The sequence below is a fragment of the Ischnura elegans genome, chromosome 12, assembly GCF_921293095.1.
Source record: "Ischnura elegans chromosome 12, ioIscEleg1.1, whole genome shotgun sequence".
Classification (NCBI taxonomy): Eukaryota; Metazoa; Arthropoda; class Insecta; order Odonata; family Coenagrionidae; genus Ischnura; species Ischnura elegans.
In genome coordinates this window covers 4,928,528-4,945,323 of record NC_060257.1, presented here as the reverse complement: position 1 = coordinate 4,945,323, position 16,796 = coordinate 4,928,528, and the positions used below count along the sequence as shown (strand labels likewise).

Genomic DNA, 16,796 nt, shown 5'->3' with positions numbered 1-16,796 from the left:
TACGATTCTCAAAGAGAGATAATAATGAAATATCGTTATCTACTCAGCCTTAACTTAAAAGATTACTAAAATCAATTGCGACATTTATTTTGTATTCGCAATGTAGAACGGGGCACAGATTTTTTTAAATGGCGCCGACAGCGACAATGAATAAATTAATGATACTAGTTTACATCTATGGTACTGCGCTACATATGAGGTACCAACTATTAGCTACAGAAGTCAGGTTACTCTACCACAAATGTAGAGTATGCTGCCTGGAATTCCTGTTATTCTGTCTTCAATTAAAAGTGAGCGCATTGTGCCTGCACTCTGTAGATTGGTAACTTTCCGTTATTGTGGAATGGGTGGTGGTGTGAGCCACGGGAAAAGTCCTTGGATTAGTTTTCGAATTGAATTACCCTTTCATTTATGAGAGGCCTTAACGGGACGGAGTTGGCGATACCTTGATATACCACCTTTCACTATGAAATCAATTGTTCGTAGAAAAAAATTACCCAGTCATGCATGTATGGCGATGGAATGGCCTTTATTGGATGACTGCCGTTTATCATGAGGCAAAACTTTATACGAACGAGGGAACACTTTTCGCCACTAACAATCATTATTATCATTCATGGAATTATCTGCCTTCAATAAAATATTCAATTGAGAATTAGACACAGTCGTTTCATAAATCCGGCAAAAAGATTTAAAAATGACTTACGAGAAGGTGTAGGCAGGGCTAAACGATACCACATTAACCTTCAAAGCCTTCTAAACTATTTTTATATACCTTTATCTAAACTCAGGATAGAACTGTCATTTGATATTAACGAGTTTGGGAGTGGAGAAAGACAAAGTCCATGAATTTGTCTTAGTTGTGCAAATGGCACAGGTGACAATTTAAGGAGGAGCACGGCAGTCAGGCAGCTTTCCTATCGCTATAGAACTGTTTGGGAGAGTAGGGCGATGAGCAATATTTGAGCTAACGGTATCCCAGTTCACATCCATTGGCGAATGAAAGGAGAAGTCGATTGGGGACGATAGATCGCCCAGATTTCCAACGCTTGCAATCTCTCTTTTGTTTTACTCACCCGGATGCTAATCACTCAGGATCGTAGACTTGGCCACTTGTTACGTGCGATATGTTCTTTAGATTTCACAGAATTACGTAATGAGTGCATGAATATTATTATTTGCGCCGTGGATTGTCACGTTATAAGCATTACCTGTTCAATCTTTTGCTCTTTTCGTGGTTGGATGATACCTCCATGGTATGAAATTTTAGCATTTCTGCCCTGAAGCTAGAAGTTAAGAAGACATCGCAGGAAATCTTCGGCACCAAAATTTGTCTGTATTTACGAAGCCCTTAATATATCAACGAATATTTGACTGCAAAGAATACGAATAGCCAGTGAGAGGGGGACAATTTTCTAAAAACTTTTTCACTAAAGACAAAAAAAGTGAAAATCGCCCAAGATATAATAAGCCACGGCTATCACTAATTAATGCTTCAATCCTAAGGTTGCCTTGGGATGGTGAAGGAAGAGCTCACCCAAGGCTAAGTCACAGGCATGGAGAGAAAATCCTCATGCTTAATTTCGTGGGGTTAAAGTATTTCTTCGTAAAAACTTTCGCGGGTACTCGTCATGTTAAATAAAAACTTTTAGGCTATGTCGCCGCGTCAATATTTATTTTGGGAGGCCTGAACGTTTCCCGACCGATGCTTGTAGCAAGGGCATCCCTTGAGAAAGCGACCAGCATCGGTCGGGAAACGTTGGGGCCAACCAAAATAAATATTGACGCGGCGACATAGCCCAAAAATTTTTATTAAACATAGATTATAGTATGTTAATAAATTATAAGTCACAGAAAATGTTTCACAAATACTTAAACAGCATTACATGTTTCCATTGAAACCATATAAAATAAGCTAAATCAAAAGCAATTAGAGTTACATTTTGTATTAATGTTCAATAAATTTTGTACATTTGATACGTTTTGTATTATTTTCAGATGACTCCCAAAAAAATTAATTTTACTTGATTACCATCCAGGGCGATTAAACGAATTTTAAAAATAAGAAACCATCTAGAGATTATAAAAAAATATAGAAAGCGGTCGCGCGCTAAAGTTTAGGTAGAAAAGTAACTGTAACTTTAAATTTATTATAAATTAAATTTATTAAACCAGTGGAAGTCACTAATTCACGGAAAGTAACACCCCTGAGCCATTTACAGAAGAGAAGATTTTTGTTGGGAAAGCCAAAATGCCCCATACGGGATTTGAATCCAAGACTTTGAAATCGTTAGCTACATGCATTACCCACAGGGCTTTATGAGAAATCAACTAACCTAAAGCCATTGCGAATAGTATGATGAATTGATTGAAATAAGCATAACTTAAAAACTAACAATTATTCAATGCAAAGAATCAAACAAAAATCACAAACATTAACGTACAGATTCTTAAATTTTTCATAAGAATAGTGCTACGGTTTAAAATATTCGTGCAATTTCCCCTTAAATGATTCCGGGGTGAAGGAGCATTTTTATTGAGGGGTTATTGAATTCCAGACCTTGGATGTGCTATAATTAGGAAAGAATTTGGGTACTGTTTGGTATGGGCTTGGGATATGTGAGGAAGGCTTAGGCTTGCCCGGGTTCTTCTGACGGAAACTGTAGTCCTGAGGGTGAATAGGTTGCGGAGATATTCAGGCGTATGAGTATGAAAGAGAGAGAACAGAAAAGACCCCAGAAAGCACGTAGTTCCTTCTAGGGCCTAGAGGCAGCCACTTCAGCACAGCAAAGATCTCGGATAGTACTGGTAAGTTTACAGTGCAGAGCCTTTATACATGCAGAAAAATCACTCCCCTTCACTAGAGATTTGGACCTGGTACTCTTCAGACATGGCACAAATGTTACACCCGCTAGGAAACAACGTTTTACGATACGATATATGCGATTTAAAAAAAATCACTGTCCGCCAGGTGGAAATGGAAAAGTTTGCTCGCCAAGGCCGAAGACAAAACATTTTCAGGCGTACGAATGGTCCCGTTCTGTCTTCGTTTCGGGGGGGGGGTTTGAACCCCTTGACTCTCACATCCCAATCGTTACGGCCTTGATGCTTGCTCTACAGAGAGAGAGAGAGAGAGAGATAGAGAGAGAGAGAGAGTTTATTTGATGCTGACGTAGCTAGCCTTTCTCAGTGAGTGAAGGAGCCGCTCTTGTCCCCGCCAGTGGCTGCTGTTTTTTCTCCAGGTGGTAAAGAAGTCTTATAAGGGCTCCCGTATCACGAAATCGGGACCACGAGGTTTCTATTCCAGCCGAGCGTGACCAACACGCTTCATCGGACGGAGGCGTCTTCGTGTCTGCAGCGCCAGACACGAAGAGAGCGCCGATGGAGGGCGCTGGCCACAGCGGAGGATGGGTGCACCTCACTTAATTCGACCTCCAGCTTACTAGCTTCTCCATTAGCTATGCTTCGCTCTTTTCATTAAATAATCCCTTCTAATGCTCTTTATTCGTCAAGCGTTTCGTAGGGAGATTCTCGTCTGAAAAAGTAAAATGGGCGTGCTGTTTCTTACTCATCCGGCCTCACCTTGAATGTGCAGCGAGCATATGTGATCCGCATCAGAAAGATGTAATCCGTGAACTTGATAAAATACAGAGGAAAGCGGTATTTATCGAAAATGAAGCATTTCATCGCACTCTGCGGAAATCTCTGTTCCCTCAATCGTAACACTCGTGATCATTCTATCCCATACATCCCACGTTGAGTTACGGCCTCGGAAACAATCTGCCTCTATTCATCCCTATCATTCGCAACTCTCCTATTGACCCCCCGGCCTTCTCTAATGGACCGACATAATAATACATTCATTCATTTACATAATTCATAGCATGAAGTAGGCATCGACTGCGATACAATGAAAGTAGGCACCCCAGAAGAGCACTTTCTGTTAGTGGGGTTGCCGATACTGACAAAGAAAAGCATCTAAGCATCAAGGCGAATTTCTGCACAGAAAAATCATCATTATTAAAAAAATATCAAAATCAGTTAAAAATAACAACAAAATAGAGATCATTGCTTACTAAAAATAACTTTTGGATATTAAAATTGATTATTAAATCAATCCCTAACCAAGAGTTTTAAAAGCACTTTCAATATGAAGTTAGGTTCTCCGTACATGTTGTAAGCTTCAGCATTTGCTCCTTTTCTCAAATATGCTGCATCTCCTACAGCCCCATTTATATTCTTCTGAGAATCTCTCCTTCCCAAACTCTGATTACTTCTACCTGCGATGCCGTCATTGTCCATGCTTCAGAGGCATGAAGGACGACACGTGTGAGCACTGTCTTATAAATTATTATTCTTGTGCATATTGAAATATTCATTTATATAAAAATATACTGCAGTGCACAATAATATCAGATTTCGATGTCTCTGGATGAATTATGCTGTCATAAAATCCGTTTTCATTGTCGGTCAGTTGAGTTTATTTGGTCATGAGGGCAGTTTTCACGATTTGACGCCCACGGACTCGATGAAAAGATTGCAATTATTATCTGCTTTTGCTCCACGGAAATGGAAAGGCCGTTAGTTAACAGAGCAAGGATGCGAATCGAGATGAAACTTATGAGGAGGATTTCTGAGCGCGGGCATTGTCTCATACAGATTAACCGAGAGTTTATCAATCGAGTACCGTTGGAGGAGAGATATATTTTGTATTCGTGACAGCTGCCACAAATAAACATGCAAGAGTAATTTCAACGAATGACAGCTTCGAAAGGAAATATGTTACGGTAAAAGGGCATTTAAGAGTGTGAATTTTTATGGAATCTCAATATTTTAATCGTATAAGTCAGTATCTAATCGTGCAAAACATAATTTTATTTCTTAAGTGCTAATCTGTGTTGTACTGTACTCAACAGTACTAAACGTGTATAGTACTAATCGTGCAAAATATAATTTTTTTCTTAAGAACAAACAGTTAATTGTGCGCTTTATTTATAAATTTCCGCGATAACGACGTTTGACTTCACAATCATTGCCAAGGGAAAAAGTTCCTCTGGACCAGAAAATCGTAGTTTTGAGGTTCACCTCTGCTAGTGGCACCTTGGAAGCCCTTATTCCATCGTGTTACCATCCTTGGACCACAATGGCCGAAAATTTAGCACCATTGTAGCTCGGTAACATTGCCATGGTAATTAAAAAATCTGACTTGCGTAGTGAGATCCGTATAGGCCCGGAAATCCAAAAGTCCATGATGTCATTCCTGGCCCAGGGGAATTATTTCCCGCGGCTATCATTGTTAATTGTGTAAGTTTTTTATCTTACAAGATCTGGAATTCTCATTACATTGATGTTTTCTTCCCGAGCCAATCAGTTGATAACTCCATTGCTTGCGGATCACAGACGTTTCATAAAAGCTCTGTCGACCCGATATATCACGTCATACAGTATTTTGACCGTGTCCTCTGTATTACGTGACATATTTTCTGTAATATATTTTCTTCCGGCTACCACTTAGAATGCTTAAGTTATTTCAATCGAATTACATCTTGGAAAGGAAATATTGTGCTGTAAGGGGGAGTATGTGAATTTTAATGGCATCTCAATCTTATCAGGGAGCTAAGGGAGTAAATACCATATAAGTCGGTCGCGAGAAGCACGAATAAGCAATTGTATTGAGATGAAAATTCACTTTCCAGCGAGAGTGAACCCTGTTGGCTTGCGGCCTTTGATGAGTGAAAGGATTATCTCTCTCGGAAGACCAACGCCAGGGCTCTTATCCGCATCAATTCAACCGAAACTAATTGTGTAACCCCTTCCGAGGATGGGATAGCATCAAATCTGCAAAACATTGTCTCGGAGACACATATGCCCATTGTAATTAGCTTTAAAGGCCGTTTTACACGGGGCACGTACTTGCACAATCTGCCGTGTGTACGAAGGCGCAGTCAGAATTGCGTCGTGTAAAGCGATGAATTGCTTGTACACATGCGAGAATTCGTGGACGTGAGATGGCAAAATAGCCCCTGTTCTAATTTCATTCATGCATTCGCGAAATTCCACGCCATTTTAGAAATTAATGGAGTTCTAACCTGCGCAATTCCGTGTACCGTGTAAAACGGCCTTAAGACGTGCACTTCGAAGTTCCAATTCAGCAAATTTGCAGCTCCACTTCTGACGACATAGCCGTCGTAGATGAGACAGAGAATGAATTAAAGAAGACTTTGACAAATATGGAAAGGAAAATGGCTATATATCAGCTGAAAATCAACAAAAAGAAGAAAAAGATATTAGTATGCAGCAAAAGGGAGCCCAATAGAGTGAAATCCTTGTCGCTCCCCTTCCTTCACAGCCCTACTTATTGAATTTATTCGGTTAAATATTCCGATTCCCGGTTATGAAAGGGGTGACACTTACAGCGAGTATTCATCTATTATCGACACCAAGTATTCCAAGGGTAATACACTCCCTTTTCCTCATTCCCTTCTCATCTTCCGTGTGCGAGCAGAAGGATCCCTCCCTCACCCTTCTCGCGATGTCACCCAGTATTCCTTTTTTAAAAATTTTCCTACTCCCGTTTACACACGGCCCAGACTACCCATCGGAGACGGTACCGTCACGAAGTGCGATCTAGCGTTTTGACTTACCAGGGAATCCGCGCATCTGGTCCAGGTAGATGGCGGTGGTGTCCTCTGGCCTCACCAACTCCACGGTCATCCATTCGTCTCCTTCGCAGCGGACTTTGTGCTGAACTGTGACAGAGAGAAAGAAATAACTCGTCAGCCAGAATTTATATCAAGAATATTAAATAATACAATTATTATTAAATTATTTGTTTGTTTATTTCCAACTTCCGCGTAAATGGGACATATATGGGGATTTTACAAAGGAGAATTTAATAAATCACGACAAAAACATCCATGCCCTGGACAGGGACTACCTACCCAGGTGGGATTCGAACCCGCGACCAACGGTTTGGCAGGCGAGGACTTTAGCCCACCGCCACCGAGGCTAGCGATTCTTCCGATTAAGGTAGGTTAGCATGGTATATTTAAGAAGTATGCAGTCAGTCTCCCCTCACTTCATGGACTTCCCTCTTTAATTCACAACAACACCTACTCCCTTTCATTCCATCTAGGAATCTTATTTTCTTCCATGCTCCCCCTCGTCTACCTAGCATTCTATCCTCCAACACTGTCTCAACATACCCGGTATATAACCGGATGTAGTGTAAAAGCTGCCGGTGAGAATTTTCCCACTATTCAGTGGAAGTGGTTGTGGAACAGAATGCATTAAAAGTGGCGATTGGCACAAGCAAGTGTAAAGAGAATACTGTTCACTTTTCAGTGCAAGCGAAGGAGAAAATGGAAGACAGTGTTAGCGCGTAATGCTCTCTAAATTTAAGGAGGAATAATCCTAACCGACTGATGGTGTCGGGAAGATACCGAACGGACAAAAATCAGGGATTGCAAGACGTTTATTTTCTCCTGATTTCTAAAAGTTTATCTTTAAAATTGGCCTTAGGCTACGAAAAAATCGTCTAAATATGTGAATCATGTCTCAGGGAATAGGAGTGGGGCGGAGTATTACTCAGCGATCGCCATCTCGCAAAACACTGTCTCTCTCTTTCTCTCCGCCATTGTTTCCACCCCACACATCTGATTTGCGCGCTTTCCTTTCGCTTTTCCTTCTGCACGCCTCCGCCAAGTGATCTCCGCCATCCCACGCGCGTCTGGGAATTCCAGTGACGACTTCTGGAAACCCTCAGACATTCTCTCAATACCCCTCTCGATGGAGCTCAGAGAAGGCATTACATAGCATTTCAAGCCTTGGTGGGTATTAAGAATGACTACCCGTTGGGGTTATTATAATAAAGTTTTACATAGGGTATGTGGACCTTGCAACCGAAGAATGATGAAGGTAAAATAGATCGACAGAATAAGTAATGAAGACGTGCTGAGAAGAGTGGAAGAAAAGAGAAGTCTTCTGGAAATCTTAAGGGGAAGGACAGCTTCAGTTGGTCACATTGTGAGACATGATGACTTGATGAGGACAATTGTGGAAGGACAAGTGGAGGGGAAGAAGAGCAAGGAACGGCCCAGAAATCGTTATAAAGGACAAGTTAAAAATAATGTAAAAGAGAATAAATACGTCACTATGAAAAGGCGGGTGGATAGGAGAGGAGCGTCAATCCACTCCCTGTCGTGGGTGAACATCGGATGAAAAAGGTGACATTTCACACTCGTCCGGCCACTCCTTGAATATCCTCCTATAATATGGGACCCGGTGCTTAAAAACTTAATCCGTGAGATCAATTGAATACCAAGGGAAGCTGCGAGATACGTCAAAAACTGCCACGGCCGTACAGAAAGCGTCACACAATTGTTAAACGAATTAAACTGGGAGCCTCTACAGACTCGGAGGCTACTCGCTAGGTTAGACTAGGTACTTGAGAAATTGAGAATAGACATCTTTCTGAGCGACACGGAGAACATCATATCAGATCTCCACTATATTTCCAGGTCCAACAGAAGCGATAAATTAAGAGAGAAATTTTGCTGGACGGATAGGTATGGGAATCGCTTTGCTCCGTAAAATATAGGACTTTTATAATTTCCAGGCGGAACTTCGTTATACATTTCGTATCTATTTTTTTAACGGCTGGCGCCTTAACAACCCCTGCCACACGGCTGTTACCCCGTTTGGTGCCGAAGTATTATCCTTTACTCAATATTCATGATCGTAATGAAAGAGCAGTTTCTCTCGACGCCCTCCGCAGTCGTCGCCTGTAGACACCCATAGCGCGACATCCCCTCTTTGAAAGACTCGACGCGCCTCTCACTGGGACGGCAGGTGCACCCACACTCTCAGTGACTGGAGAGCGAGGTCCACGTACCGATCGCCTCCTCGCCCACCAATCGCCCACTGCATCCGAGGCAGGGAAGGAGAGAGACGGAGGCATGTGGGATGAATACAGTGGGTGAAGTCATCTCCGCGATTGCGGAATATGCTTGGAGTGGACCCGACCACAACATCGTCTTCGAAGAGGCGAAAATCATGCATAGAGAGAAAATCTTTTACTACAGGTTCATGAAAAAGAAGCTATCGAGATGGCTAAAATACAAAAGAATATAATCCAAGCGCTGGGTTATCCCCTCCACCGATCATGGAAGGGAGCACTCTGATACGCAACCAATCATAGAACCGATAAGACAAAAAATGCGGTATTGAAGATCTATGTAAGATCGATAAAAATGTAAAGCAATACCTCCAACCTGGTCACGCCAGAACGAAAACTGGTAATGATGTCCACGGCCACTATGGGCGCGGTGCAAGCGAGGAAATGGTAATTATCGTTCACTCCGCGGAGACCTAAGACAAAATATTCAGCTTTGATGATTAAGCGCAGCTTAAGGCGTATGCATATCTAAGAATGAGATCGGATAAGGTGCACCCGAGGGACAGTGCAGCGTCGGAGTGACGATGAGAGTGACCTTTTGCGGAAATGAGCGGAGACTTCAACGGCCGAGGGGAAGAGGCGAGAGTGATTTCAACGCCCGAGGCGAAGAAACTGCAGAGGTGTGCAGATGGAGAGGCAATGGTGGCTCACGGAAGGAAAGTCCATCGGATCTTGAACGGCACGCATGAGAAAACCATATAACTGCATTTTTGCTTGTTTTTTTGTTGGTCGTCTCCTTAACGATTGTGAATACTGCTTGGTTGCCTTACCCTCGTCTAATTTTAGAAATGGATCTCCAATCTACACCTCCACTGCTCAAACGCTCAACAATCGTCCACCAAATCAAATCCACTCATCTAATAGCCCATGCAAAGTCCCCGACTGCTAACCTAGAGGTCGCGGGTTCGAATCCCGCCTGGGTGACTTGACCACCATCCAGGGCATGGATGTTTGTGAATGTCAATCAAGTTAATTGTAAGAGAGGACAATATTGTCATAAATTCACTTGAATAATGAAGACGAAATTATTATTATTATTATTATTGTAACACTAGATGAGCGGATTTGATTCGGTGGGCGATTGTTGAGCGTTTGTGCAGTGGAGGTGTCGAAATGCCTCCGTTTGAAACTTTTAATTTTATAGAATTTTTCTATTATGACGAAAAGGTTTGAGACCTGGATGTGGGGTATCTCCTAAACTATTTAAAAACAAATTCAGACAGAGTCCTGCAATGGTGGCAAAAGAAATGTGTCCCCACGCCCAAAGTCGCACGCCTGCCTGATCCGCCTAGCACGTCGCCTAGCGATGGCGACCATGAAAATGAGATGAGAATGGAACAAGCCCAAGGACTGCCAGTCGAAGGTCCCTGAACAATGGTGAGGACAGAAGAAAGAGCACCTCGCGCAGTCTTCCCCACGATCTTATTACACTGATTACCGCAATGAGCAAGAGTCGACGATAAAGTAATCGCAATTGCCTATGCCACCCCGTGCTACTTTTCGTGAAACACAACTGGGATGATAGTTTCATCGATCACACAGGACTCCTTGCTTAAAAATCGGATTCCTTGTCAGTGGCTGTAACAGCAGGAAACCTAACCTATAATATAAAATCCCAAGGGCAGAGTGCTTTCGTGGGATAATATGGTCGATCAGTAGTGATAACGGCAATAAATGGTAATAGAGGAGGAAATCCGGCGGAAGTAATCCAAAACCTGTTTGGGATGGGGGAATGAGTTAGAATGGTGAAATATTTATTTTGCGATCAACGAATGGATAAAATAAATGTGGTCACTTAAATTGGTGAATATGTGTGAGAGGTCAACATGTCTATATATATCTCATATATTATTTCCCAATATTGTCGAAAGTCGTCTCAATAGGTGTGAGGTGGAGAGTGCTAGGACACCAGCCGTTTACAAAAGATATGCACTTGCTGAATCCCTCGTAGCATTTTACTAAGTCCTTATATTGTTCGGGGGAAAATGAAGCCGATAACGAGACGAATGACTATCCGTTCGGCAAAATATCTCTTAATTTAGCGTTTCTATCTTACACTTTTCAAACGATCCTTTTTTCATGGGACCTAAATTAAAGAGGAGAACATTTATTCAACTTTTCTAATATTAGCCAAACACTAGTTAACGTCTTGCATAAATATTGAAAATGTGCTTCGTAATAATTTTTTATTTTGAGCAAATGAAAAGAAGAACTTTGTACTTTTCCAACAATCTATTTTCACGGCACTACTAGTTACGACGCAACGGGGTCATCTTCAGCGACAAATTGGTGGAAAAGTACAACGTTTTTATTTTAATTTGCTTTAAAATGAACTTCCACAAAGTTGTGCCTGAGGCAATAGAAATTATTTTTTTGTTGCCAGAGTCGATTGTTTGTTAATAAGGTTTTATTGTTGTTTCCGTTAAAGTATTATGATACAGAATGAAAAATCATTACATGCTGGTGGTTTTATCGGGTTTTCCACCGGGTGAGTTGATTGTTGGCCGACAATCCGATGGCTGCCTCTGCCATCGTCTTTATGCCCTGAAGGCGATGGTAGAGGCATCAGTCGAAACGTCGGCCTACAATGAACTCACCCGCAGGAAAACCCGAGAAGACATCACCAGCATAATACGCTGTAAAAAAACTAGATCTTTTATCCTTACATGATTTGAACAGTGCATACACAAAAAACCTATTGGTACCTTCAAAATCTTATTATATCTAGGCGCTTCTTACTTGAAACTTATTTGAAATGTTAATTTTGGACTTCGGTTTTCGGGGAGGACGCAATTTTTTCATCTTCATTATAGCATTTAATTACTACTGATAACCAAATACGGATATGAATTCAGAAGGGATTTAGAGAAGACACAACTCAAAAGGAATATGGGGCGTAATAACGACCACGGGCATACGGAGCATGAGGGGCTGTGGTAAGTAGACGATGTAGAGGCTGTGTCCTCGCTCCACTGGCATTTAATTCCGTCCCGCACGATACTTGATCAAATACACTTCACCTAGAATGCCAGCTGATATTTGATACAGATGAAGGAATACAGTGTGACTAGAGCTGTCTCAGAAGTTTTCGCACCATCTTATTCGCATTTCGCATTTCGCTATTTCACATTCACATAAGAAGTAGCGTTTGTATTTATCGCTCCGACGTAAAATGAGTAATGACAACATTCGAAAACAGAATGTTCGAAGGATAAAGGCGTTGATTGACGATAACTTGTTATATATTGCCCATCAACCAAATATTAATGTTGTTCCCAGTACTATATAGAATATATAGGCCAGCATGGTGATTGCTACTACTACTAGAAATCTATCAAGAGTATTCTCTAGCCAGCCACTACCTTTGCTGTCTCCCACCTCACGTTGAAGTGGATTTACGAAAGTCATCACTACCAAAGCTGGCGGCAGAGCGATCCGAAGAAATTTGCTCTGAAGTTAAAATAAAATTGATATTCGTGATCGATCACATTCGGAACCGCTTTGCCATTCCTCACGATTATAATTATTATACCTACATGGTAGAGAGAATTATAATCCTGGATAGCTGATTTCGATGGGAACCAAAATTAGCAATAATTTTTAGATCGAGATCGCACCATTTTTAAGCTAACTTAAACTTAAACAGAAACTTCGAGCCAGGCGATCGGATTGGCCGTAGGTTTTCACTGTTGCCGGATGCCTTGGATACATATCTATCTCCGGCATGTAAGGCATTCGAAGTCATGAGTTGTCCAGATCATGTGGCAACAAGGAATACTAGTGTCCAATCGGAGTGCAATGCTCAAGGTTTCTGTAATTTAGAAATGGTGCGTTTGCGACCTAAGCATCATTGGTAACAATGGTTTCTACTGCCATCAGCTATCCTTCTAGCGATTTGTTCGAGAGGATTATTCTTCCCCATATAATAATCCTCTAAAGTCGCTGGCATAGCAATGGTTTTCCTAGTTTCGCTAGTAATAGGTACCGCCCGCCTTTGTGACGGTGCGGGACTCTTCGTCCCATTCCTTCCTTCCCTATCCCGTCCCAGGAGGCGTCTTCGGGCTCCTATCGCGGCGGCGCCTCCTTCCTTTCTCCTTCCTTGTCCTCCCCCTTCTGCGGTGCAGAGGTGATAAGTTTATTGCTTCAGACTTCGGCCGAGGAGAGTAACCCCGCGAGCCGCCCTAGGGTTTCGAATCCACTGCCATCAGCTATCGATGATATGATGTGATCGATGTATTTATCTCTTTAATAGGAAAATCCTCCAAAATCGTTGGTACATTAATCTCTGATGCCTGGTTTCGCTATTCAGTTTGGCTCTTTCCGCTTCTATAGCGTTGAGGTGTTTTACCCCGTCCCTCACTTCCAACCCTATCCCAGAGGCGTCGATGGGCTCCTATCGCGGCGGCGCCTCTTTCCTTTTTCCTTCCCATCCAAACCCCTCCCCGGGAGCGCGGGCGTTTAAGTCTCTGACTCGGCTCCCTGCCCCGGTGCGTTGTATCCTTCAGAGTCCTGATCTCTTTGCCATCAGCTATCCAGGGTAAACATTTCGTGACACAATTTTTCTCCACACTATATCCCAAGATCATATTGGGAATATTTGGGTAAATCTGCACTCAACGACTCGCTGTGAACATTTTTGAAAACCGATATAAATCCGCCCAAAGTGGAAGAGCAAATCAAGCTGCAATGGGACGGAATTGCATTACATTGTATGGCCGCCTCAATGTATGTGGTCCCAGTAGTTTTGGACGTACTCTTGTGCTCTCTCTCTCTATCTATCTCTTGCATCGAGCGGACTTTCCCTTTCCAAAACATAGCCGTGAGGGCGGAGACCTTCTCCACGAGTCGTGAACCACTTTGGTACACCAAACCTTTTGCGGATGGAAGCGAGAGTCGGTCGAACTGCCTCTCGGAATAGATTCGCGAGGTCACTGGAAATGCGCTTGACCCCACTGTTGAGATTAGGATCGAAAGGCTCGACCGCTCCTTTACGTTTACCAGTTTGTTCAGCTGGTTAGAACCCTTTCTTTTCGATTGTTTAAGGCAACCATTAGCGGGTATAAGGAGAGGTGTTAGCATGCCGAGGCCGAAGTCACCAAAGGTATATTACGTAGAGGAGCATACTCTTAGCCTATTTCTTGGCAGGTTAACACCCGAGGTGATATTTTGTATCATAAATACCATATTTAGACGTCACCACTCCCGCGATTCCATCGATTCCCGCCGGTCGTCATAAATAGTGGCGCTTCAGTCGCTAGGATAATTTTCAATATACGTATTACCCTGCAAGACATACGATACGCAGCGAATTCGTTTGTTGCTAAAATGTAAACGCAACAATAGCTTAAATATACGCATTTAAACATTTAACAGTGAAATTATGCATAGTTCTGAAGGGAATTCAAAGCCGAATACATTAACAGCTGCTCCACTACTGGCGAAAGTTGGAGTGCGATTCAATGCGCAGGTTCGCCTTAGGCCTGCCACTGGTAGTGGAGCCCCCTACAATAATATAAACTCTATGTTCTGTATATAAGAATGGAAATGACCACTTGCTGTCGCACTTTCAAATGAATCGTTCACAGAGTCATTCATTGTCCTGGTAAATAACGGCGACACGTTAAAATTCAACCATTGGAGGTGGACCCTTCAAATAAGCCGCTACGCGCGCGACGAAGGCGTTCACTTAATAACAACCAAAAAATACCAGCATTTGGATGAATCTGTGTCGTTATCTGAATTAGGTTCCAAATTCGTGAATACAGAATAACCCCATATTCTCCTCCCCGCCGATGATTGCGTTAGACAATCGAAAAACCTGTTTCGGAGATACTTTTCTTACAACTTCAGTAGGCATTAGGATTAAATGTCTTTGGACCTATTCTCATTATCCAATTAGTAGCTTCACTTAATTATTCCTGTGTAAAACCCCACACAATTCATCCAGGAACCTAAACTACCCGATAAGGATGGCCTCTTTGAAAATGTTTTTTTTTCGCTAAATAAATCCTCAAAATATTTCTCAAGCAACGGCCTTATCTAAAATTGATTTGCAGCGTCGTAAGATAAGAATAATATTCATGAATTGTAATGATTTGAGAAACTCGATTGTTTCTGGCTTCACTTTGTGAAAATTCATTCTGGACTATAAAAAGTTACGGTACTTTTTCTTACGATTAATTCAAGACGACCGGTTTCGTCGCAGAGGCGACATCATCAGGTACAGAAACAGGTACAGGTCTAATATAGCGATTTCTGTACCTGATGATGTCGCCTCTGCGACGAAACCGGTCGTCTTGAATTAATCGTGAGAAAAAGTAGCATAACTTTTTATTGTTCAGAATGATTTGAGAGTTCAATAAGACAATACCTTGCGCAATGAAGGATGGATGGAGACACTTCATGTAACTTTGTAACAGAAAACAAAATTGCAAAAATATTTTAATGGTCCTTAGATTCTTATTTGCCAACCATGGTTTCGGTGGACGATGTAATTGTCAAGATAGAATAGTACATATGATGCGAGTTCATTAATGCAATTATTTTGGAGATGGAAAGGGGTTAGTAAAAAATTGGTGGAGAGAAGTATACGGAGTATTGGAAAATTTTCTCGTGGACAAAGAGCTGACGTGTTCGGTTTGAAGCTGAGGAGACACGACAGTGAGGAATTGAAAGAGTATAAAAGGTCATTATCTACATATGAATTTTGATTTTTGACAAATAATAGAATTTATCACTGGTCCAAAAAACTAAAACTTTTTCCTTTCGTTATATCACGCGTGTTTACAGTCCAGCGAATGCTTCGTATCATTTGAGGTTGCATCGCTTCTTACCATAACTTCGGATGCTCTGCTTTTGCGGAACCAACTTCATGATAGAAAACAGTTTGTATGATCCACAGAATTTCATGATTAACCAATTTAGTTTGCGATAAATCTCATCGTTTTGGGGATGGAATTAAGCATGATGAGATCAAAATTATACATTCATTTTACATTTCGTTTATTTTACCCTGCTCCCCGAAAACAGAGCATTGAAGGCTTTTGCAGTGGGGGTATCTAACGAGCAACAACATAGTATGATCAAAAACCCATTTGGATTTCCCGAATTGGGGCAACCTTCGCAGGCGGTGCACAAACCCGCGACCTCCTGTTCGGCAGGAGAGGACTTTACCCCACCGCCACAGAGGCCGGCTTTAAAAAATATATAAAACACTGGGAATGTCACTAAAAAGAATTACAATCATGCCATTTTTCCCCTTCCACCGCAAATATGATTGTGGCAGAATATTTGCAATGCTGTTTTCTAGTTTAAATGTAAGTAGGTATCGCAAAAGTAAAAAAGACATATTGGGAAACATTTAATTGCGACGCATCGTATTTTTCTTTCCTTCGGCATATGATCGTTCAATCCATATCTCCCTTGGAATTGGGTCAGAGAGCGACCCCCCGCCCTTTCACTTGGGCCACCGCAGTCGACTGCGATATAATGGCCGGTGAAAGTTATGCGCGCGACTCTGTTAAGAGTTGCACGGCTGTTGCGAAATACGGTCATCCAACAGACCCCCCTCCCTTCTCCCGCAAGGGGTAATGGCTCCCCCCCCCCCCGCCACCACCATCCCTTTCCGTTTCGCTTCGAGTCTGCTCTGCGAAGGCATGGCCTTAGCCTTTGGTGTCTCCTTCGCACATTGCGCGCCTTCGTGGCGTCTCCACTCTACAGCGATGCTGAATCCTCAGCCATTATCCGCAAGGCCTCCCTGGGAGTGCAAGGCTGCTAGCGTGTGTGACACTAATGAAAAAGGATTGATGGCTGAAATCACTAGAGTACAGCGCAGGGCTGC

The 16,796-nt window shown here is 42.2% G+C and overlaps 1 protein-coding gene across 1 annotated transcript in view; it reads right to left on the bottom strand.

The window, feature by feature from the left end:
• Positions 1-16,796, bottom strand: part of LOC124169460 — a 72,951-nt gene that overhangs the window by 30,940 nt on the left and 25,215 nt on the right. Inside the window, exon 2 of the mRNA XM_046548075.1 lies at positions 6,645-6,749. Coding sequence (XP_046404031.1) covers positions 6,645-6,749 — 105 coding nt within the window. The remainder of the gene's footprint in view (positions 1-6,644; positions 6,750-16,796) is intronic.